Source organism: Mytilus californianus, unplaced genomic scaffold (assembly GCF_021869535.1).
Source record: "Mytilus californianus isolate M0D057914Y unplaced genomic scaffold, xbMytCali1.0.p SCAF_18, whole genome shotgun sequence".
Lineage (NCBI taxonomy): Eukaryota > Metazoa > Mollusca > Bivalvia > Mytilida > Mytilidae > Mytilus > Mytilus californianus.
Genome location: NW_026262666.1, coordinates 2954118 through 2978500, shown reverse-complemented (window position 1 = coordinate 2978500; position 24383 = coordinate 2954118). Strand labels below are relative to the sequence as shown.

Genomic DNA, 24383 nt, shown 5'->3' with positions numbered 1-24383 from the left:
GATAAACTTGAAAATCTTGAACAATATATATGTAGTTTAAGTAGCTATTTGATCTTTTAATAGATGTATTTCAGGTTTGTGTTTATGTGTTGCTGTCACATTGTTGGTTTCCCAGACTCCCCTTTATCTTTAGAATCTGTTTTAAATATACAAGAAAACTTTTTTCATGTTTTATACTTTGAAAACAATGGCAAATTCCCACAATAGGAATAATAGTTCGAAAATTACTATAGAAACTGCTGTAAAAAAAATCCAACAATGGTTGTTCTGAATAAGCTCATGACCTGTTGAGACTTTCAGGGATATACCGCTTACAGATTAGTGAGAAGCTTTTCGATTATGCAGATCACAGTTATTTTATTGTCAACTTTTGTAACTGCCTGATTTATGTATGAACCACATTTCTTAATTTGTTCATCTGTTCTAAATGTGGAAACAAAATCATGCAAATATAATTGCATCAACAAAACACTTCTTTTGCAAAGAGATGGGCAGAAATAATAATCTTCATATTAAATGATAACGCCTTAAAGCTTTTTTATTTATCAGATAGTAAATGACAATGGCCTGACAACTTTTTGTTCTTAAATCTGAAATTATAAGATCAAATAACAATATTTATAATGCATATGAATGAACTCTTCTAAATACTCCACTAAACTACTTTGGAGCATCATTATCTATTATAGCAATTTCTTTCAATACTGAGATGAAGTGTATTTTAAAAACAATAAATTCTTCATCTAGTTAGTGATATATAAAATAACATATCATAATTCCATACAAAAACTAATATGAACACTAATGAGAACATTGCATTGTTTAAACCTAAGAAGTAAACAAAAACAATTTAAAAAAAGGGAATTTGTTTTTAATAATAGATTTACTTTTACTAATTTTAAATTTGTTTTTAATAGACTCTTTCTTTGTCTTCCTCTTTTGACTGTTCAAGTTTTATACTTCAATTATGTTTAGCTATCAACAACTGAATTCAAAATTTAATGGGTATGAGTCATGGAAAACTGTGGAGTCACTAAGGTTTCAATTCATTTAAGTTACCATTTCAATTGATACAATAACCAGACAAATGAGTGTCTATCTTTGAGAAAACAAAGGTAAGTTAATCCCATTGATACAACAAAAGTTGACTTAGCTCATTCAAAACCATTTCCCCTTGTCATTGATAACTCATGACCAAACTGGTTGAGTCAGGTTAAAGTATATCAACACCAAATTGGATGCTCAGTTCAATCAGGTACATAAACTATACACTAATTGTAATCTAAGTGGAACAATACTTAGAATAAACCATAAAGCTTTGAATAGTTGTAATTCATGTCTAAAAGAACAGAAATCTCTCAGGTTGTAATAATAACATACATTAATAAAAAAAATTCATTAAGCAACAAATAAGACAACTATATTCAGTCCACCTCCTCTGTAGAGACTTGTTTTGGTTTTTCTTTTTCAGGTTCCTTATTTCCTTTTCCATCCTCAGATTCTTTCTTTGACTCCTGTTCTAGAGCCCCTTCATTAATTTCATCATATTCTTCTCCCTCATCATCACCCACGGTACTTTGGTCTCCACCCCCTGGCACCCACAGACCAGAATCCACACATCTTTTGATGTGGTAAGAGGCTTCTTCCTGTGGCATTTCAGCCACCACTTTTTGTAGCAGAGCAATGTCTTTTTTATCAAAACAATCTTTTAAAATCTAAATTAAACAAAAAAGAATGTTTCTTGATATTATTTGAATGTAGTAATTTCAATCGAGTGCAATTTTCATAATGATAAACCATAACAATTGCCCTCAAAGTTAAGGAAAGACCATAAAATACATATCAAGATATCTACGATAGATGGATTGATTGAATTGTGGATGTTTAACACCTCATCAGAATACATGGGTTATGTTGCAGAATGTTGTAAAAATTCTATAGTCTTGACAATATAATTTAATATTTTACAGTCTTGCACAAGATGCAGGGTTAAAACAGTAATTATCATTTATTTTGTTTTTTTTTACTATGCCTTTATTTTATTAGTGATCTTTCTATTCTGCTTTCTACTGTAGGTTCTTTTTTAGTTAAATTTTGTTATTCCATGGATTCCTGTAAAAAAAGGGGTATTTCTAAAAAAAATCTGTTTAACCCTTTCACCCATAGCTGCCCCAACAGAAGCTACTCTGAGACGATGGCTTCCCTGGCTACTATGACTCAAGTGGGAGATCTTCATAATTAATGTCAATAAAATGCTCCACTGGGCGCAGCTTGATACGACCGCAGAGGTTGAACCCTGAACAGTTGGGGCAAGTATGGACACAACATTCAAGCTTATACAGCTCTGAATTTGGATTGTGATTAAATATTTGACACAGAATGAATGTGGTCTAAGAACTAAAAAAATTTTAATTCACCTATTCCAATCATATCATTATTATTTGCTTTTATATATAAATCAGAAATAACCAATTTAAAATGGAAAATTTTAAAGAAAAAAAAAGGAAAAAAAGGAAAAAAAAATCCCCCCCCTCCAAATTTTTTGAACCCCCTTATGATTCATCACCCCCAAACTCCATCCCAGCCTACCCTTTGTGGTATGGTACCTTGCAGTACAATTTCAGAGAGATCCATACACTTGAACACAAGTTATTGTCTGGAAACTAGAAAAATGCTTGTTTTTTGGCCCCAAATTCCTAAACGTTTAGGGCAATTACCTCCAAGCTCTAACCCAGCTTTCCCTTTGTGATATGGAACCTTGTAGTACAATTTCATAAAGATCCATACACTTACACACAAGTTATTGTCCTGAAACTAGAAAAATGCTTGTTTTTTGCCCCTTTTTTGCCCCTAATTCCTAAAATTTTGCGGCAATTACCCCCATTATCAATCCCAGCCTTCCCTCTGTGGTATGGTACCTTGCAGTACAATTTCAGAGAGATCCATACACTTGAACACAAGTTATTGTCTGGAAACTAGAAAAATGCTTATTTTTGGCCCCTTATTCCTAAATGTTTTGGGCAATTACCCCCAAACTCAATTCCAGCTTTCCCTTTGTGATATGAAACCTTGTAGTACAATTTCAGAAAGATTCATACACTTACACACAAGTTATTGTCATGAAATTAGAAAAATGCTTGTTTTTTGCCCCTTTTTTGGTCCCTAATTCCTAAAATTTTGAGGTAATTACCCCCAAAATCAATCCCAGCATTCCCTTTGTGATATGGAACCTTGTGGTACAATGTCAGAGAGATCCATACACTAACACACAAGTTATGTCTGGAAGTTACAATAATGTTTATTTTTTGCCCCTAATTCCTTAACTGTTGGTACCATAACCCCTAAAATCAATCCCAACCTTCCTTTTGTGGTATTGAACCTTATGGTAAAATTTCATAGAGATCCATTCACTTAAACTAAAGTTAGAGTGCGAAAACCAATGTGTCTTCGGATGACGATGACGCCCAAGGCGACGACGACAACGCCAACGTCATACCAATAAACGACCGTGGTCGTATAATAAAAACTAGTGTGTAGTTATTTTTGTCTTTATTTCATTCCCTTACACCATGTTCACAGTTTTGTTCATGTTTTGATAATTGTTTCTTCATAAAAAATTTCAAATTTCAAATTTTCATCATTATTTAGGTGGAATTCTCAAAATTCTACTTTTTGACCCAAAATCGTAATTTTTTAACCCAAAACGGCATAAGTTTGAAAAATTGAATGCGGCTGTACAAATTCCTTACACTGAACGATGTCCATTCCAAGTGTTTTGTACATAAAACGGCATTTTATGTCAAAAAAGTATACTAGTCTGGCTTCAATTCTTCCATATTCTTTTTAAAAAAATGTTCCCTTATTTCAAATTCTCATAAATTCTGTGAATTTCATCTGATTTTGACACGGTTTTCAACAAACAGAATCGCCATGTTTACACTTTCATCGGGGTATCAACAAAGAAAGATGACACATGTTTGCAATGTTTTGAGCGGGAAATGTAAAAGAGGTATTCCGAGCCCGGTAAAACAAGACTCATCGTCAGCTGTCTGAAGCGTGAATCCCGGTAAACCAGGACTAGGTGGCAAAAGGGTTAAACCCTGCAACTTATTTCAGTGCCTGCATCCTCGTTTGTGGCTTTCTAGAGTCATATCTTAATGTTTTTTATATTTATCGCATTGATGACGGGGACATATCTTAGATTGTTTCTGTTTAATGTATTCCCTTCTATTGGACTCTTGATTATGAGCTTGTCATACTGTATGGACACTTCTATTCTTCAGGATTACATGTTGCCCTTTGACCCCATTGCTTGGTTGTTTTTGTCATTGGGTTGATGTCTCATTGACATTGAACCAACATTTTTATTTATTCAGATAAAACAAAGTTCAACAAATAAGTTAAAAAGAGACCAAAATATTAGGCCTTACTTGTGGTAAAGATTCAAAGACTTCAACTGGGTCCAATCCACCTGGTCCTAATCTTTTCTGTCTCTCTTCCTGTAAAATCATAACATTGTATTAACATTAAAAAATTTGGGTTTTCTTTTCTTCTTTCAAAAAAATCATTTTATCAGCCTATCAGATGGTCAATTGACCCAGAATATGAAAGAAATATTTGCCACTAAATGTTCTTTAACAAAACAACAATCAAAGAAATGAAAGTTAATTAAAGATCAAGTCAGATCTATTAAAAATATCCAAATTGATTGTTCCAACCTTCTTTATTTAAAAAAATTCACACCTCAGTTTAGATGTAACAATAATCATCAACCAATATAAGTCAGAAATATATTGTACCATGTATCTACCCTTAGAATTCAGGTAAAAAATATACCAATTGTATGAGTTCCGTTAATTAACTGTTATATTTGTTTTATATCACTGGTGTTTATTCTTAATGCTTTACTATACCTCTTCATATTCCTGTATAGCTTTATCTAGTTTTTCTTTGGCTCGAATTTTAACTCTTTCTTTAAAAGCATCTAGTTCACTGTTAAATGCTTCCATATACTGTTTTTCTCCCATTTGTATTCTACAGTAAAAAAAAATCAAATCATGCAATTAACATCCCTTATTTGTATCGAGTTACATGGAGGGAGTTCGTCAATGGCCTGGGGGAGTTAAAGGCTGAGTAAGTAAATAAGTAATTAGCATCACTGAGTAAGGATCTCAGGTTGTCTGTTCAATGCATTTCTTTAGGTTCATTTTAGCACATGTCATGATTACATGAATTTTATCCTCAACCATTGAGGAAAGGTGCGAGTTTATCATCAGGTAAATGCAATTCCTCAATTTAACTTAAGTACACTGCATGATTTAATGCAATTTCTCAACTATTGAAGTTCTATGTTATCAGGTAAGTGCAGTTACTTTAGTTTTACTTTAGTGTATGTCATGATTAAATGAATTGCACAAACAGTAAACAAGCAACATTTATGATACAGAGGCTTATAGAGTTATCTCCCATGTTAAATCTTCATAAATGTATTAAAAAAAAGTAGAGGCAAATGATACAAAAGGGGAATAAAAAATCATGAGATGAAGCAAAGCTGACAGAATTTATTAAAAAAAGATGAAAAGACAACAATCAAGTCCACAAAACATTCTTATTGAAAAAATAAGTTGTCTCCATTATTATCTATTTTTGTACTCAAACTAATTACATGATGAATTCTAACTAATTCATTCTATACATCTTGTAACATCTAATATGCACTTTTTGCCTACTGCTTAGCATAAGTTTAATTTAACAAAATCAGAAACAAGAGCCAGGTGAGCTAAAAAGGGTGTTACAACAATACAGTTTTTGAACATTTTTTCTCTGCAATTCTTCAGTTTGGTACATGTCATGCTGAAATCAGATTCATCTGCATTCCTTGAATTGGTATAATTTATCAGATTTAAGCCAGTTGATGGTAACATCATTATTCTCTATTTACTTGATCAAATCATCTCCGCTAGCCAAGGGTTACGATCCAGTCCCCTCCTCTCCACCCTTGGCGGATTGAGATAGAATTTCGGAGACACAAGGTAATGATTTCTATTGGTCGCAGTTGTATCTGGCTGCATCCAATCAAAAAGCACCTTTAAGATGATTACGTGTAAATGTAGAAAATGTAAATAAACAATTGCCATGTGATGACTGTGCAAAAATCTTTACCCCCAAAACGTAGAACGATATTTGGTGACAATTTTAGTGTTCTAAATTAACTAATTGAAGTTCCTGGGTATGTTTCTCGCATAAATGTTGGAATGTCAACATATATTTTCAGTCCCTGCGTCACGAAATTTGTAAACACTAGACACAACCATTTTTACACCTCAACACTGAAGAGGGTTCAAGTGCTGCCATTGGTCAAGAATGATGATGTTGGAATGGGCGTGACTTTTATCCACCGGTGGATGGCGCAGCATTGTAATCACAAATGTTGGCATAATATGCCAAGGGTGGAGAGGAGGGAACTGGATCGTAACCCTTGGCTAGCAAAGATGTGATCAAATATGCAACTATCACCAGAAATCTTCAGATTTTTGTGACAGTTTTAGTGAATTCACACAAGGTGTGGACATCATCAAATCTGAAGTTTTAACCAGTTATTTTAATTTGTAATTTTGTGTGCAATTATTTTTTTGGCAGTACCTGTGCAAATTTTTTTTTCTCAAAAAATATTCATGATGAATTTACAGTATTTTGACAAATTTTGTTATTTTTCTGTATTTCTAAAACTTCAAAGTTTTTTATGCTTTGAGAGACAAATGGTGATCACATCAAAATATATATTCATTTTATTGTACAGTTTACAAATCAAAAATTGATATGGAAATAATACAACACATGGTTTAATTTGTTCTCACAACATACCTGTTAAAGAATGGTGCCACACATCCTCTTGGATGGATATCCATGGATTTTGCCAATTCTAAGATAAAGTTCAATACAATCAGCTGATGAGCTACATGGGACATTAATTCATGTTTCTGAAAGAAAACAAAACATTATCTAAGTAATAAATTTACCTTACTGAAATGAAAATCATGTATATTAAAGAAACACAAGTTGTCTCCCTTATCATATATTTATGAAAATATATCATATTTGTTTCAGGATTTTAGCTTATCTTGATTTGCTATTTTGTGAGATATTTCGAATTCTCTGGTTTTATCCATGTGGTGCTCACTAACACTACTTTTCTATAATTTCATTACATATAATTCAAAAATAATTTTTGAAAATCTTATAAAATCCTTGTTATTTTTCATAGTTTTTGAAAGAAAAAAGGTGACAATGATAGGGGACCTGACACTAACCTCTTCCATTTCTAAGTCAATACACCAGATGACGAGATAATTTGCCGATTCTTCACAAACTAACTCTGGATTATCCGTAAGATATTGCTGACTATCTTTATACTGTCTCAACATTCCAAACTTCTTTACTTTTTCTTTGTTCTTCTTTACAAATTCTTGCTATGAATAGAAAGAAACATACCACTATAGCAAGAATCTATATAAACAATTAATTTTATGGAGACTTTCTTTCTTAGTTTCAAGAAACAGAGATGTTCTCTTGTGTTAATTGTTCATATGGTTTTAATTTTCTGAAAAATATTTATTCACAAAATATTAAACAAAATTAAAACCCAACAAAATTGTCTGCTTTTAAATTTTTCCATCTTCAATACGATATACATTAAAGACATCTAAAATGGATTTGAAATGTGAAACAAGAGTGCACATGCTGAAATGTCTTGCCTGTTTTACTGACCATTGATTTGATGTTGAAAGTCTTAAAAATAAAGGTTTTACAACAAGTATCACATAAACTTAACATTTTTCAAGAGCGATGATAATGAGGTCAAGGTCGTATAAATCCAGTCAGACAGACATACATGTACACTTTAAAATAATTCCATACACCAAATATAGTTGACCAATTGATTATGGTAATTGAAAAACAAACCAAAAAACAAAAACTTAACACTGACCAATGAACCATAAAAATGAGGTCAAGTTCAGACAATACCTGCCAGAAAGACATGTACACCTTACAATTAGTCCATGCACCATATATAGCTGACCTATTGCTATTAATATTTTAAAAACAGACCAAAACACAAAAACTTATCATTAACCAATGAATCATGAAAATGAGGTCAAGATTAGATGATACACGCTATACAGACATGTGCACCTTACAATCATTCCATACACCAAATATAGTTGATCTATTGCTTATAGTACTTGAAAAACAGACCAAAACACAAAAAATTAACATTGACCAATGAACCATGAAAAAGGTCAAGGTCAGGGGAAACCTGCCAGGCTAACTTGTACCCCTTATTATCATTCCATACACCACATATAGTTAACCTACTGCTTATAGTATCAGAGAAATTGACCTAATCATGAAACTTTGACCTTGATCACTGATCTATGAAATGAGGTTGAGGTCAGGTGATCCCTGTCTGACTGACATGTAGAAGTTGCAAAGAACCCATATACCAAATATAGTTACTCTACTTCTCATAAGCGAAAAATTCACAAAAAACTAAAATTTGTTTTTTCAAGCAGTCACTCAACCATGAAAATGAGGTCAAGGACAATGGACATATGACAGACAGAAACTTCGTAACATGCGGTTTCTGCATACAAGGTATGAAGCATCCAGGTCTTCAACCTTTGGAAATATAAAGCTTTATACAAATAGTTTAAGCAGTCGTGTCAACGGATAGGAATCCCTATGTCTCAGATACTGCGACAAAAGGCGAGACAATAAAAATCTTGTTTTCCTGCAATTCTTTTGACTGTCTCATGGTTACATCATATTACCAGTGTTTTTCATGTATAAAACAATAAGACGCTAGCAACAAGAAGATCAATGGCAAAATGAGGTTTTTTTTTACAGCAATACATTATTTTGTCTATGACTAACAATTGTTACTTTTGTTGTTTTTTTTAACCTACAAATCTTGTGTGTTAACACCACAATGTACTCTTTCTTCTGTCCATTGGCTTAGTAAATCTAACATGATTTGCAAAAAAAGATTTTTTTTATCTTTGACTGGATCCTTCCACTAACTTTTCTGGACATTTTCAATGTAACCAACCTATCTGAGTTGCCATTTCAATCTATTTTTCTAAACCTTGCACAAATAAAACTTTCCCAAAAACTTGTATCCTTAATATATATATATATATATATCAATCTTAAGTTTAATAACATAGCATAATGATTTATGTATAAATCTAATCTTATTATAAGCAGGAAAAATAATCTGTATGTCCTTGGAAAGTCTCATATTTCAATCTATTTCAAAACCTTGCACAAACAAATTTTATTTTCCAAGATATTGTATGATATGTTTCCAGAGCACCATTACCTGTCTTTCAGCCTTTTCTTCCTCTGTTAAAACTTCTACCTTTGGCGCAATCTTATTTATTATCTGTAAAGATAAATCAACAAATTAAATGATGAAATACACAACAAGTGTGGACACACTCAAATGTTTTCAACATGTTAAACTTTCTCGGAATGATATATTAACAACCTTTGAGTGCAAGATCAACTGCCATATGTCATTTTTAAATGCATATCTAACTTCATTTTCAGCTTTTTTCTTGTAAATTACATAACACAGTGTCAACATTCTTCAGAAATAATGTTTTTTCATTACAAATCTTTTTTTAAATAATGGCATTGTTATATGGTGTCAAATCATTCTGCACAAAATCTTTTTACAATTTTGTGTTTTCAAACATGACTGCAAAGAGCATAAAGGTATTCTATATCTCTAGGGCAAAATGATATGTGACACCATTTTTCATTGGCCAACATCTCAAGGTCAATTTCATAGTCGACAGTTGGAGACATTGACAACAACATTGAGCAATTACATTCAATATTTCATTGATTGTTCGTATGTTTTATTTTGAATATTTAAGTATTGCATTAGAATAATAGTAATGTATTTGGTTTAAAGGTCGCAAGTTTCTGTCTTATAGGCTTCACTCCAATCACTAGTAAAGCTACATTTTGTTACCTTTGTTGGTGACTTTTGTGTTGCTGGATGTCAGCTGAACTCGTGTTGCAGTTTAGTGTCTCATTAATTATCTCGAATTTCCATTTATCTATATGTCCATTTTTTGTATTTGCATGTTTTGGTTATTTTTCTTCTTCAAATATTAGGAACAAGGAAAAATCATCATGTGGTTGAACTTGTGTTTTCATACTAGGACTTGGGGCAAGGGAACAACACAAAATTCTATTTTACTTACAGTTTTTGATTTTCCATCATGACAAATAGTGTCTATATTTAATGGAGTCAACTGAAAAAAAAGAAAGAAACATCTTAACTATTTTATACAATTGATCAGTCAGGGGACTTATTGAAATAAGTGATTTTTAAAATACTTATTTAAGTAGCAAATCCAAAGTTTTGTCACAAATTGTGATTTTATAGTTTTACCAAAATTTTAAACACATAGGTTTTGGATATATCTTTTCATTAGTAAAATTGAAAAAAAAATGAACTTTTTGCTTCTTTTAAGCAGCAAGGTTTATTCCTTTGATGCAATCATTTAGCTGCAAATTCTATTTTTGTTGAAAAAATGCTATAAAAATGGCTTTACATAATGAACTGATACTTTCTTAACAGATTTTTCCCAGCAGTGGGAGTATTTTTCTTGTATAATTCAAGGTTTCATCTTATAGATTATGTAATAAAATTCTACTATTTGCGATCAAATTTCACTGTTCGGGGCTGTTGAAATTAGTGGGGGGTTATTAAAATAATGATACTTAAAGAAGTGATTTTTTGGAAGGAAATTGAGGTATGTTACTAAAACAAGTGATTTTTATGTCATTATCCTAGATTTAGTACAAGGTCATCACCTGACATGACCCGGTCATCCTATCAACACAGATGTTGGTTCTGATAATTTTAGCAACATAATTAGTCCCTGGATCATTAGTATTCTATATTTAAAGCTACAATAAAATTAAATCACTTAGTCTAGTGATTAATTTGTACTACTTAAATAGGTGATTATTAAAGAAAGACAACTCTTACTTCCCACCTTCATGGACATAATGTTACTTGAATCAGTGATTTAGAAAATCACTCATTTAAGTAAGTCCCCTGACAATTAAATGTAAAAAATAATATGTTCTAAACAAAAGAAAAACATATTTATGCTGCTATCTAAGTTATTAGAACTATATACCAAATCAGTTTTCCCTTGTTTAATTACACAGTAAGAAGATTTCACGTGGCAATCAGTCATAAGAAGGTTTTCCCTTGTTTAATTACACAGTAAGAAGATTTCATCTGTGCTGTTGCGCAATACTGTGCAATTGAAGATTTCTTGCTATTGTGCAATACGGTGCAATCATTTGAAATTTCAAAAATTTTGAAGAAAAAAAATATGAACCCCCCAAAAAAATCGGAAAAAATAATCCCCCCAAACTTTTTGAAATGATTTGGAACCTTGAAGTACAATTTTAGAGAGATCCATACACTTAAACAAAAGTTACTCTCTGGAAACTATAAAAATGCTTGTTTTTGGCCCCTTTTTTGCCCCTAATTCCTGAACCTTTGGGGCAATTACCCCAAAACTAAATCCCAGCCTTCCCTTTGTGATATGGAACCTTGTGGTACAATTTCTGAGAGATCTATACACTCACACACAAGTTATTGTCTGGAAACTACAAAAATGCTTGTTTTTGGCCCCTTTTTGGCCCCTAATCCCTAAACTGTTGGTACCATAACCCCCAAAATCAATCCCAACCTTAATTTTGTGGTATTGAACCTTCTGGTAACATTTCTTAGAGATCCATTCACTTAAAATGTGTCTTCGGACAACACCAACGACGACACCATAGCATTATACGACGCTTATAATTTTTTGCGGTCGTATAAAAATGCAAAAAAAAAATAGAAATTGAGTGACCAGAACCACAGTGCTAACTCAGGTGATCAGGGAGGCTATATTTTTCTATTGTCTTTTCTAAAGCATTTCCTCCTATTTACATCAGAATTATTTAAAATACTTTACAGTATACATAGACTCAATCAGTTAAAAAGCACTCAGCTGATGTTGACTGAACCTCTCAGAAACATGAAGATTGCTGGTTATAAATATGTCATTTAATATCAATGGAGTTTATAAGATATTTATAGAATAACTAATACAAGAATTTAAATATGAAAAAATATTAAAGGGGCACTAGCTACGAGATAAAGAAAAAAATAAAATGTGATTATTTTTGTCCAATCATTAATGAAAGTGAAATAGTGAAATAAAAATTCACTTTAAGCAGCCAGTTTGGTTCAGTTTTGTCAAAATAAGCACAGAAACATTGCTAATGAATTATTCACTTGCAAGTGAATAATTCAACCTCATTAATTCTGTATTCATGTGAACCTTAATTGAACCTCTTAGCTAGAGATGGGTTATGCATGAACTAGGCGTGTTCAGCTGGCAAAAGGAAAAGAATGACAACATTGAAAGTGAAACAAGGGTAAACCATTTGATTGACTGATTCGATCTACAAAAACTCATTCTTATACAGGTAAAAACGATTATTAATATATTGTTTTAACCTATAATATGAAATCAAACAGACCTAGAAAATCCAATTGCACGAGTTCGCTATCTATTTATCATGTTTATATCTATGTTCATGTTTAAAACAGGTTATATAACTGTCGGCAGTCTACGGAAGGTCACCTCAATGGTTCATTAAATGGCATCTAGACTAAAATACACACGAAATGCTGATACATAATTTCGTGTTTATGCATCGTTAATTGTTTATTTTAGACTTTTTTTTTTATTTGGATATTCATTTTAGTATGTTATATGTCGAATATGAGAATTTGAATCAAATTGGTGAACAAGAATTTGACAGCTATTGCCCCTTTAAAGGAGTAACCGAACAACACATTCATTCACAAATGCATGCAAGGCAATTAAAAAGTTAACTATCAGTGTTGTTCAGTCATAAGTTGAATATTTTTTTGATATTTGAATTCTTTGATGAATTATTGTTTTCATTACATTGAACGTGTGGTTCTTAATAGAATTAAAGTAGAAAATATAAAATCTATATCTTTTTCCATGCATTTTCAAATCGTTTTGATGCAACATCATCGACAACACCCAATTTTGTGCGACATCACAGGAGTGAAATTATCGGAGTTATTTCACATGTGAAATAATCTGTTTAAATTCCACTGGGAAATCATGATAATTCATTGCAACCTTGGTAACAAATAATAGTTTAATCACCCACAATCAGTCACTGTAGAAAATTCATCAATAAAAGTGATTTTTAACTTAATCACCTTGATTGTACTATACAACATACATTTTTTTCATTATGGATTTTGGTCTTAAATCGAGTTTGAAAACATGATTTCAAGAGGATTTTTTATTTCTAAAACAAGTTTTAACAAGAGTGCACACACTGAAATGTCTCGCCTTCTTTACTAATCATTGATATATATGTTGATAGTCCTAAATATAAAGCTTTATTACAACTGTCACATAAACTTAACATTAACCAAGAAAACTAAACATTGACCAATGAACCATGAAAATGAGGTCAAGGTCAGATGAACCGTGCCAGGCAGACATGTACAGTTAACAATTCTTCCATATAACAAATATAGTTGACCTATTGCTTATAGTTTAAGAAAAACAGACCAAAACACAAAAACTTAACACTGATCAATGAACCGTGAAAATGAGGTCAAGGTAATATAAAACCTGCGTGACTGACATATAGATCATAAAATATTTCCATACACCAAATATAGTTGACCTATGGCATATAGTATTAGAAAAAAAGACCAAAACTCAAAAAACTTAACTTTGACCACTGAACCATGAAAACGAGGTCAAGGTCAGATGACACCTGCCAGCTAGACATGTACACCTTACAATCATTCCATACACCAAATATAGTAGGCCTATTGCATACAGTATAAGAAAAACAGACCAAAACACAATAAAATGCTTCGCTGGGGCGCAGCTTGATACGACCGCAGAGGTCGAACCCTGAACAGTTGGGGCAAGTATGGACACAACATTCAAGCTTGATACAGCTCTGAATTTAGATTGTTATTAAATATTTGACACAGCATAGGTTTCTGACACAGAAAGAATGTGGTCTAAGAACTTGAATTTTTTTAATTTACCTATTATGGTCCAATGTCCAAAATCAAAATACATGGTTAGATTCAGCATATCAAAGAACCCCATATATTCAATTTTTGTTAAAATCAAACAAAGTTTAATTTTGGACCCCAACTTGGACAAACTTGAAAACTGGGCCCATAATCAAAAATCTAAACACATGTTTAGATTCAGCATATCAAAGAACCCCAAGAATTCAATTTTTGCTAAAATCAAACTAAGTTTAATTTTGGACCCTTTGGACCTTAATGTAGACCTATTTAAAAAAAGGGACTTAAAATTAAAAATCTAAATACACGGTTAGATTTGGAATATCAAAGAACCCCAATAATTCAATTTTTGATGAAATCAAACAAAGTTTAATTTTGGACCCTTTTGACCTCAATATGAACCAATTTGATAGCGGGGCCCACAAATAAAAAATCTAAATTCATGGTTAGATTCAGCATATCAAAGAACCCAATATATTCAATTTTTGTTGAAATAAAAAAAAGTTTAATTTTGGACCCAAACTTGGACCAACTTGAAAACTGGGCCCATAATCAAAAATCTAAACACATGTTTAGATTCAGCATATCAAAGAACCCCAAGAATTCAATTTTTGTTAAAATCAAACTAAGTTTAATTTTGGACCCTTTGGACCTCAATGAAGACCAATTTAAAAAACGGGACCCAAATTAAAAATCTAAAAACACGGTTAGATTTGGCATATCAAAGAACCCCAATAATTCAATTTTTGATGAAATCAAACAAAGTTTAATTTTGGACCCTTTTGACCTCAATATGAACCAATTTGATAGCGGGGCCTACAAATAAAAAATCTAAATACATGGTTAGATTCAGCATATCAAAGAACCTCATATATTCAATTTTTGTTCAAATCAAACAAAGTTTAATTTTGGACCCCAATTTGGACCAACTTAAAAACTGGGCCCATAATCAAAAATCTAAATATATGTTTAGATTCAGCATATCAAAGAACCTCATATATTCAATTTTTGTTGAAATGAAACAAAGTTTAAATACTGGACCCTATCTTGGACCAACTTGAAAACTGGGCCCATAATCAAAAATCTAAACACATGTTTAGATTCAGCATATCAAAGAACCCCAAGAATTCAATTTTTGTTAAAATCAAACTAAGTTTAATTTTGGACCCTTTGGACCGTAATGTAGACCAATTAAAAAAACAGGACCCAAAATTAAAAATCTAAATACTCGGTTAGATTTGGAATATCAAAGAACCTCAATAATTCAATTTTAGATGAAATCAAACAAAGTTTAATTTTGGACCCTTTTGATAAAGGGGTCCACAAATAAAAAATCTAAATACATGGTTAGATTCAGCATATCAAAGAACCCCACATATTCAATTTTTGTTGAAATCAAACAAAGTTTAATTTTGGACCCCAATTTGGACCAACTTGAAAACTGGGCCAAAAATCAAAAATCTAAATACATGTTTAGATTCAGCATATCAAAGAACCTCATATATTCAATTTTTGCTAAAATCAAACAAAGTTTAATTTTGGACCCTTTGGACCTTAATGTGGACCAATTTGAAAACTGGACCCAAAATTAAAAATCTAAATACACTGTTAGATTCGGCATAACAAATAAATAAATGTGATCAAAGATTTTACAAATCTAATGCGCCATACTGGGCAATTAAAGATTACTTCTTGAAATTTTTCAATATTTGAAATTTGAAAAAAAAAAAATATTTGAAGAATAATTCTTTTTAATTTCTGAAATCTGAAATGAGAAAAAAATTGACCCCCCACAATTTCTTTTTATCCCCCCCCCCCTTTTCCCCCCCAAAAAATTCTTTCCCTCAAGATATGGTCATAATCTCAATTCAAATTTCCAATGGAGTTGGCAACCATAATTACCCATTTAAATTTACCATAGTGCTAACTTAATCTATTTTATAATAGAATTAAAAATATAGTGTCAAATCTTTCATATGAATTTTTTTGTAAAAAAAAAAGATGCAACATTTGCAGATATTTTTACTGGTCTTCCTTTATAAATATGCATTTCTTTAAACATAATTTAAAAGCAGAGTAAGGGAAGTAACCAAAACGTTGTATTTGGATTACCTCCCTTACACTGTTTTAAATTATCTTTATTGTTCATTAACCATTACTTTATACATAATTTAAAAGCAGTGTAAGGGAGATAATTTCAATGATGTATTTGATTTATCTCCCTTACACTGCTTTAAATTATGTTTTGTACTAAAGTATTTGTCCATTAACCAGGACAACCTTGTTTTTCCCCCTTTTTTGCCCCTAATTCCTAAACGGTTTGAGCCATAACCCCCCTAAGCAAATCCTAACCATCCCTTTGTGGTATGGAAACTTAAAGTATAATTTCAGAGAGATCCATACACCGTTCCACAGTCATTGTCTGGAAACTAGAAAATGCTTATTTTTGGCCCCTTTTTGGCCCCTAATTCCTAAACTGTTGGTACCATAACCCCCAAAATCAATCCCAACCTTCCTTTTGTGGTATTTAACCTTATGGTCAAATTTCAAAAAGATCCATTCACTTAAACTAAAGTTAGAGTGCGAAAACCAATGTGTCTTCGGAGGACGACGCCGGAGACGTCGACGCCGGACGACGACGACGCCAACGTCATACCAATATACGACCACAAAATTTTTTTGCGGTGGTATAAAAACTTAGCTATAACCACTGAACCATGAAAATGAGGTCAAGGTCATATGACACCTGCCAGTTGGACATGTACACCTTACAGTCCTTCCATACACCGAATATACTAGACCTATTGCTTATAGTATCTAAGATATGGACTTGACCACCAAAACTTAACCATGAAATGAGGTCGAGGTCAAGTGAAAACTGTCTGACGGGCCTGAAGACCTTGCAAGGTACGCACATACCAAATATAGTTATCCTACTACTTATAATAAGAGAGAATTTAACATTACAAAAAATGTTAACTTTTTTTTCAAGTAGTCACTGAACCCTGAAAATGAGGTCAAGGACATTGGACATGTGACTGATGGAAACTTCGTAGCATGAGGCATCCATATACAAAGTATGAAGCATCCAGGTCTTCCACCTTCTAAAATATAAAGTTTTTAAGAAGTTAGCTAACGCCGCCGTCGGATCAATATCCCTATGTCGAGCTTTCTACGACAAAAGTCGCAGGCTCGAAAAAAATTGTAACTTATGAATAATTAGAACTACTTTTACCATAATATATGTAAAGGGGTATAACTCTAGTTACTTAAATGTAAACTTTTGAGGAGAGAGATAGAGAGAGATTGAAAATATAAACACCAATAATCATCAGCATTCTTTGTAAAAAATCAACATAATAAGACTGACTTTTTAATGAATCAACCACTGCAATTCAAGAAGAATTGACTGAGATATAGATATTGGTCATCCCTTGGACTTCTCCTGTCAGGCAGTAAAACCTTGACTAAAGTTGGCCACCGGTTCGGCTGTGTGGGATGTGAAAATAGGTAGCCACATCAGGATGCAAACATTAAATATGATGCCTCATTTAGAGAGAGAGCCACACTCTCTAAATTCTCTAAATGACCTTTGCAACAAATGTTTAAGGGGGTCTTTTGTTGACCTATTGCAAGGCAAAATTTCGGACTCTATCCAACATACCCTCATTTCCAATGGCAGACAAAACAAATCCTATAGGCCAGTACAGTGCCTACCTATTGTACTAATTGTTCATTTGTGCTCATCCTTAATATGCATGAAATATTAGACACTGGACATTAAGAAAACAAAATTTAATCAACCAAATTTGTGAGTTTGACCAAATTTTACCAAAAAAATTACACTGCAGTAATTCCATTACATGTATGTTTCATAAGAATCTATACTTGAAATTAAACATTCATGACTGCACATGCTTTCCATGACAATAATGCAAAGCATATAATTGTAATTACAAGATTTGAATGGTTCCTTTTGTAATATGAAATATAGGATTTTAAAAGTGTTGATTGTGCACACATGTTTTTGGTGCTTTGGTCAAAGCTTTTACACCCAAATAAAATTACAAAAAGAAACATTAAACTCTTAATTAAAGTAAGTACCTTCTCTTTTTTCTTCAGTTCTTCTTCTTTAGCTCGCCAATCTGCTTCCTGTTGTTCTATTTCTTTCATCTCAAGTTTTAATGTATTTATATCTGGTAATTGGTTCTATCAGAACAATAAAAAGCATTTTCAGCTAAATAAATAGTGAAGGTACATATTACATTATACATCATGTACATATAATTCCAAGATTTTTCTAGTGTTAGGAAAACCATTTAAATATTTAATTAAATCTTTTATTACAAGCAGAATTGAGGATCACATCAGCTAGTTCATACATGTAAAGCATTGATTAAATTCAATCTGTCACTTAGTCAGAACAGTGTGTCATGGTGATATTACATTCATCTTCTAAGAAACACATTGTCAAATAGCATGCATTTTAGTGTGCTGCATCTTTCTATTGATTGTTAGTGTTTTAATGCCACTCTAAGCATGTTTGTTAAATCGTGGCAGCTGGTTTTTATTGGTGGAGGAAGCCCCAGTATCCGCAGAGAACCATCCACCTTCGGTAAGAAAAGTGGCATTCTCAGGCTTTAGATAAGGAGTCAAAAGCACCTGCCACAAGCAGAATTTGAACTCACAAACTCAGTGTTGACAGCTAGCAATCAATATAGATGAAAAACTTAAGCCATTCTTAAGGCCCCTAATTCTATATGTGCCTGGCCCAAGTCCGGCACCAGTAATTCAGTGGCTGTAGTTTATTGCTGTTTGTCATATTTGCTTTTTTGTTTATTGTTTAAGCATAAATCAGGCTTTACACATTTTGTCATGCTATGGCCTTTTTAAAGTTATGTACAGTATGGACGTTTGCTCATTGTTGAAGGCAATACAGTGACCAATAGTTGCTTACATCAATGTCATGTGGTCTGTAGTGGATATTTGACTAATCTGCAATCATACCAAATCTCATTATTATAGCACTAATGAAAATATTCAAAGTAACATAATATATGCAACCACATAATAAACACGGAAAAATGCCTTTCTTTTTTGTAATTCTTACTTTTTCTGCTTCTTTCAGTTTCTGTTGAATTTCTACTTTTTTCTGCTGAAAGCTACAAAAATAAGAATATATATATGATTATTGTATTTTTAGAAAGAATATGAAATAAGGTAATATCAGGGGCGTTTATAGGATATTTGAAAGAGGGGGCGTAGAATCAAATCTTTGGCCGAGTGGAAAGAGGCGAAAATTTTTTTGGACCTTTTTTTTGCTAAAAAAAATAAAATAATTGAGAAATGCACTAATGTAACAATATTAGCAGATTACGATAGTTTTTTTGTTTTTTTTTTTAGAAAAGAGGGGGGGGCGTACGCCCATTACGCCCTCACCTGGACCCGCCACTGAATATGGTCTCTAGGATATGAGGTATAGTTGTCTTGAAAACAAATACACACACAAAAAGTTCTATGAAACGGTTTTTCATTTTAATATAACAAATCTCAATTTATTTGTTAATGTTAAATGGTTTTTAAAACTGCTCTAAATTAACAATGAACATTCATAAACATGATAAAGGTTATATTAAATTAATTGTTAGTCATGACTGTATTTTAACAATAAATCTTAAAACTATATGTACAATGTAAAAAGCAATACAATGAATAGACATATAGCATGTATAGCATTAGAAGTGTAACGTTTGATTCTTTAATTATAAAATATAATAAAGAAATATTTTCTCAACGTCAGACATTTTGATGATTACAAAAACTTCATTGGCATACATGGCAAAAGGGCCTGCCCTTTTTGTTTCACAGTGAAAAAAAATGAAATGAAACTGATTTTATTTTCTGCTGAAATTCATTTTATGTGTTCTGAAAATAAAACAATTTCATAGATTTCTTTTGGATTTTTAAGTCAACTGTCATTGGGTAGTTGTCTAATTAATTTATACCCCACATCGCTTTTATAAATATGCAACAAGTATTTCTCTTTTTAAGAGAAAGATAACTCCCTTACAAATCCATGCTAATGTATGCAATTTTAACATGCACACTGTTAACACAGAGATACCAGTCTGTCTAGCTAGCCTGTGTCGCTTTTAATATCAAAAACTTTAACAATTTTTTATGCTGCTGATGCAGACAACAGCATGCCAAAGTCTTGCTTCCTTGATTTTTCTGACAGATGAGACAAAAACTTAACCTACTCTGTCAATCCTTTACTTAAATCTTCCTTTTCTTTCTTCTGTTGTTCCATTCTTTCAAGACGTGCCTGGTGACGCCATCTGAAGAGACTTGGAGTGTCAATGTTTGGATGAGTGTCATCTTCATCATCAGAGATCTGAAATAAATTATATTAAGACACAACTTGTAAGAAATGTAATTGGGTTGCTGTCTCATTGACTTATACCCCACATGTCCTTTTTTTTAATTGTATTTCAGAGTATTAGTACCTCAGATCAATCACTAGCAATCAACATAACCACCAAACACAGTTGTAAGATTGACCATGTAGTCTTAGAAATAATCAAACCTGTCTTGTATCAAGACAGTATAGGGATTCAAGAGTATGATCTCAGAATCTGCTCTCATCCCCATTTTCTATCCCTAACTATTTTGTTATCAAATGTATATAGTTTTATCTAAATGAAATTTTTCAAATGCACATACATTATATTTTGATTTTTTGATTTTGTTTCTTTTTATTTTTCTTGCTACAATGTAAATTATAAAATTTTATAGTCGACGCCCGGCGAATAATATTCAATAATTGAAGGATCGCTAGAAACTTAAAGAAGAAAAAAAAGAAAAAAGAAAAGACAAAATACTATTTTAGCATACATTTAATAAACAGGTGTAAGTCAAACAAGATATGAGTCCTTTTAGACAGGTGGTGTACATGTACCTAACACTGTAATGAACCAGTAGATTAAATTTAAATCCCATGAGACTTGAGATTTCATGATATGGAAGTCCAGCCTTATTTAATACTTTGAGGATGAGAGATTCAGGTGAGTGTGTGTGCTTGTATGTTTTATTGCATAGAGCATTGTGTAGAAAACTATTGCAATCTTGGATTTTCCCATGTCACAATGCTTATGGAATATGCTTGATTCCAATCGTTATCTTTCCGTCAAAGTGTTTGGTTTAGGTGACTTTATTTGATGTCATTTGTGTGTTTGTTGGGCATAAAACCTTTGTCAGTATGTTGCGCTAAGAGATGAATATTATGATGGGGATAAATTCCTTATGACTGTTTCGATAACTGTTTTTTAAATGATAAAATTAATAAATTAATATATTTCTTTAGACAGGGTTGGATTATGTACATAAGAATAAAGATGGTTGTTTGAAAAATGTCAAGCAGTCACAATTACTTTATCAGTTCAAAGATGTAGGGATACAGTTAGCTAATAAAACGTTTAAATGATGTGAGAAATCTGAATATAGTAAAAGAGTATTTCTGGTAATGGAAATGATTTGGATCAAATGTACATGTTTTTGTATTACGTCACAATAGTGGATTTATTGTTCAATGTCATCATTCCCAATTTTACCCCATGTGACATTGGTTCAACTGGTATAATTTATTCATAAAAAAAGAACTCAAATGGGCCACAACTGATGGTGGCTTTTTTTTTTGGGGGGGGGGGGGGGGGGGGGGTTACTCTCTGGTCATGGTGGTAGTTATAAGACTCTTTATGGACAGGCAGGAGAACGAACTGGGAAGGTATAATGCTCATTATATTTCTGAACCAGTACAGTGATTAAATGTTCCTCCTTACACCAGGAAGGCAGTATAAAGGAAAACATACATACATATACATACTCAATCATGGGTTTTCCAGAACTTTCCACTGTTGAGAACAGTACAAAGCATTACATATGCATTTAGGTGTAGATCGTTTGAACATGTACAATATAACCAAATTAACAAAGAAATATTGATAAAATGATTGTTATTGGGTTTTCCTTTGTGTCTCTTTCGGTTTTTTATGTTATGGCCATGGCCATGCTCGGCATAATTTTCAGCAACAAAAAAGATGAAACATGAGTCTGTTTGTTTATTTTATTTATAATTTCTAGATTTGCTCGTATGTTATATAAATATTTATATAAATATTTACAATGTTACCTCAATGTGATCCCACTTGCTATAGTTTATTGTTGACATTTTGGTAAGCTGGCCTTCACTTTGTCATTTTTTTCAGCGTAAATCAAAACCGGAAGCTTTTGGGTAGGGCGATTCTAATAGCAAAAATCATCGGACCGGATATGAATAAATCGCGGATTTATTTCAGTATTTTAAGCAAGGATTTGTATACTATACAAATCCTTGTTTTAAGAGTGTAGTAAAGCAGGGGCGTAGGGATGAGGAATCCGGGTCCGTTCGCCCCGATTCTTGTTCGCCCTAGTACCTGTTCGCCCTAATACCTGTTCGCCCTGAGTCCGTTCGCTCTTGTTTTTTTTATTTTGTTGTCTTCAGTGTTGTATATTATTATTTGAAAAGATTATGTTAAAGTTTGTTGAAAATTTCGCTGAATACTTATGTTGTATTGCTGCTACCAAAAATTTATTTTCCTTTGATCTGCACTGTAGAGTACAAGGAATACAAGGTATTTGATATAAAACAACTGAAGACCATATGTTATCTGCATGTATTCATCTTTATTGATAAATGTTGACAATTTCAGAACAATCATTAACAGTCATAACAAATTCCAATTCGAACTTCGCATCACAAACCAGTTATGTCCTTAATTATTTACACTATTATTTTAAAGAGCACACATTTTTTTATCATGATAGGAAATGTGTCAAAATGAACTTGAGATCATAGAACCCAAGCTGTGTGCGAATCAAAAATCCCTATTATGTCTTACAATTCGTACATCGTTGTTTTTACTCATTCCAAGCTGACTAGTTTACTTTTTAAAAAATGTTACTTTAAGAATGAAGCCCATTAATGCTCCAAAACAAGCCATTAATTTTTAAATATTTCCATGTTTTTTCATAATTTCGGGAATATATATTTTCTGTAATATTGATCATATAAATATCTGAATATGTTTATTAAACCTTATTACCGCTATATTAATTTTGTTGTAAAGTAGGGCGAACGAACCCAGGGCGAACGGACACAGGGCGAACATGTAACTAGGGCGAACGGACCCGATACCAGGGGCGAGGAGGGACGAAGGATATTAAACATTTTGCCCAATTTAAAAAGTGGGGGAGGAGAAAAACTATGGTTTCTCCCGCTACTTTTTTGGCCCAAAAAGATTTATTGCAAATAAAAAAAAAAATGAAAGTGACTGAGGACACTGAAAAACTACTAGACTTTTAGACTACAGACGTTTTTTTTTTTTTATTGTCACTTTTATAAGTCTCCGCCCTCCCCAATTTTTAGTCTACCTACGACCGTGACTACGAAGTTAGCACTAATATATATATATAAAAAAAACACGGATTCATAGAAATGTGTATTTATTTCATCTTTTATATAAATATATATCATGCTTGGCGTCGGTAGTCACGGAAGTTGTTAAAAATATTAACCTATAACAGGCAAAACTATAAAAAAAAATAAGATCGCAATTAGTCATATATACAAGCCCTGATGTAATTTTCTCGTAGAAGATGGTCCCTTAGTTCCCAAACAGACAATCCAGTCGCAACTGAGAAGGTCGCAACTCATGACTAAAAGTTTACTCTGAGAGGATATCATATTTTTGTTAACCGCCGCGAGTCCTGTTGTGTCTTTGCGGCATTAACTATTTTAATTCTTGACCCGTTAGGTAATTAATTAACCCTTTCATTCTTGATTAACAACTGTTCTGAAGAATTTGAGAATTTTTGCTATTCGGATAGAATCGTAAATGGTTCTTTTGCTTTCAATACACAATAGTTAGTGGGCGTTTCAGAGTCATTTAATACAGTAACACGGTAATGACCATTGGACACACTGTTAGAAAAAATCCAGAATTCATCAACCACGCCTTCTTTTTTAGAAGTTCTATACTAATTTTTTTCTTGTAGGTACATAGGAACAAGTCGGCGGAAAGCGATGTGACAGAATATAAGTTCCCCCATAATATTTGTCCCAAGGAACTTTTATCATATAACAAAAGTTCCATTG

General features: G+C 32.3%; 1 protein-coding gene across 1 annotated transcript; it reads right to left on the bottom strand.

Moving 5' to 3' along the window:
* Positions 1 to 512: 512 nt before the first annotated feature.
* LOC127726568 (hsp90 co-chaperone Cdc37-like) lies at positions 513 to 22507 on the bottom strand. Its single transcript, XM_052233972.1, has 11 exons — positions 22380 to 22507; positions 20452 to 20585; positions 19302 to 19353; positions 18296 to 18400; positions 10278 to 10328; positions 9383 to 9445; positions 7311 to 7469; positions 6865 to 6980; positions 4914 to 5034; positions 4431 to 4499; positions 513 to 1715 (listed from the first exon to the last, which is right to left on the bottom strand). The coding sequence occupies exons 1-11, from the start codon at positions 22416 to 22418 to the stop codon at positions 1425 to 1427; spliced, it is 1200 nt and encodes a 399-aa protein (XP_052089932.1). The 5' UTR covers positions 22419 to 22507; the 3' UTR covers positions 513 to 1424.
* Between the last annotated feature and the right edge of the window lie 1876 nt (positions 22508 to 24383).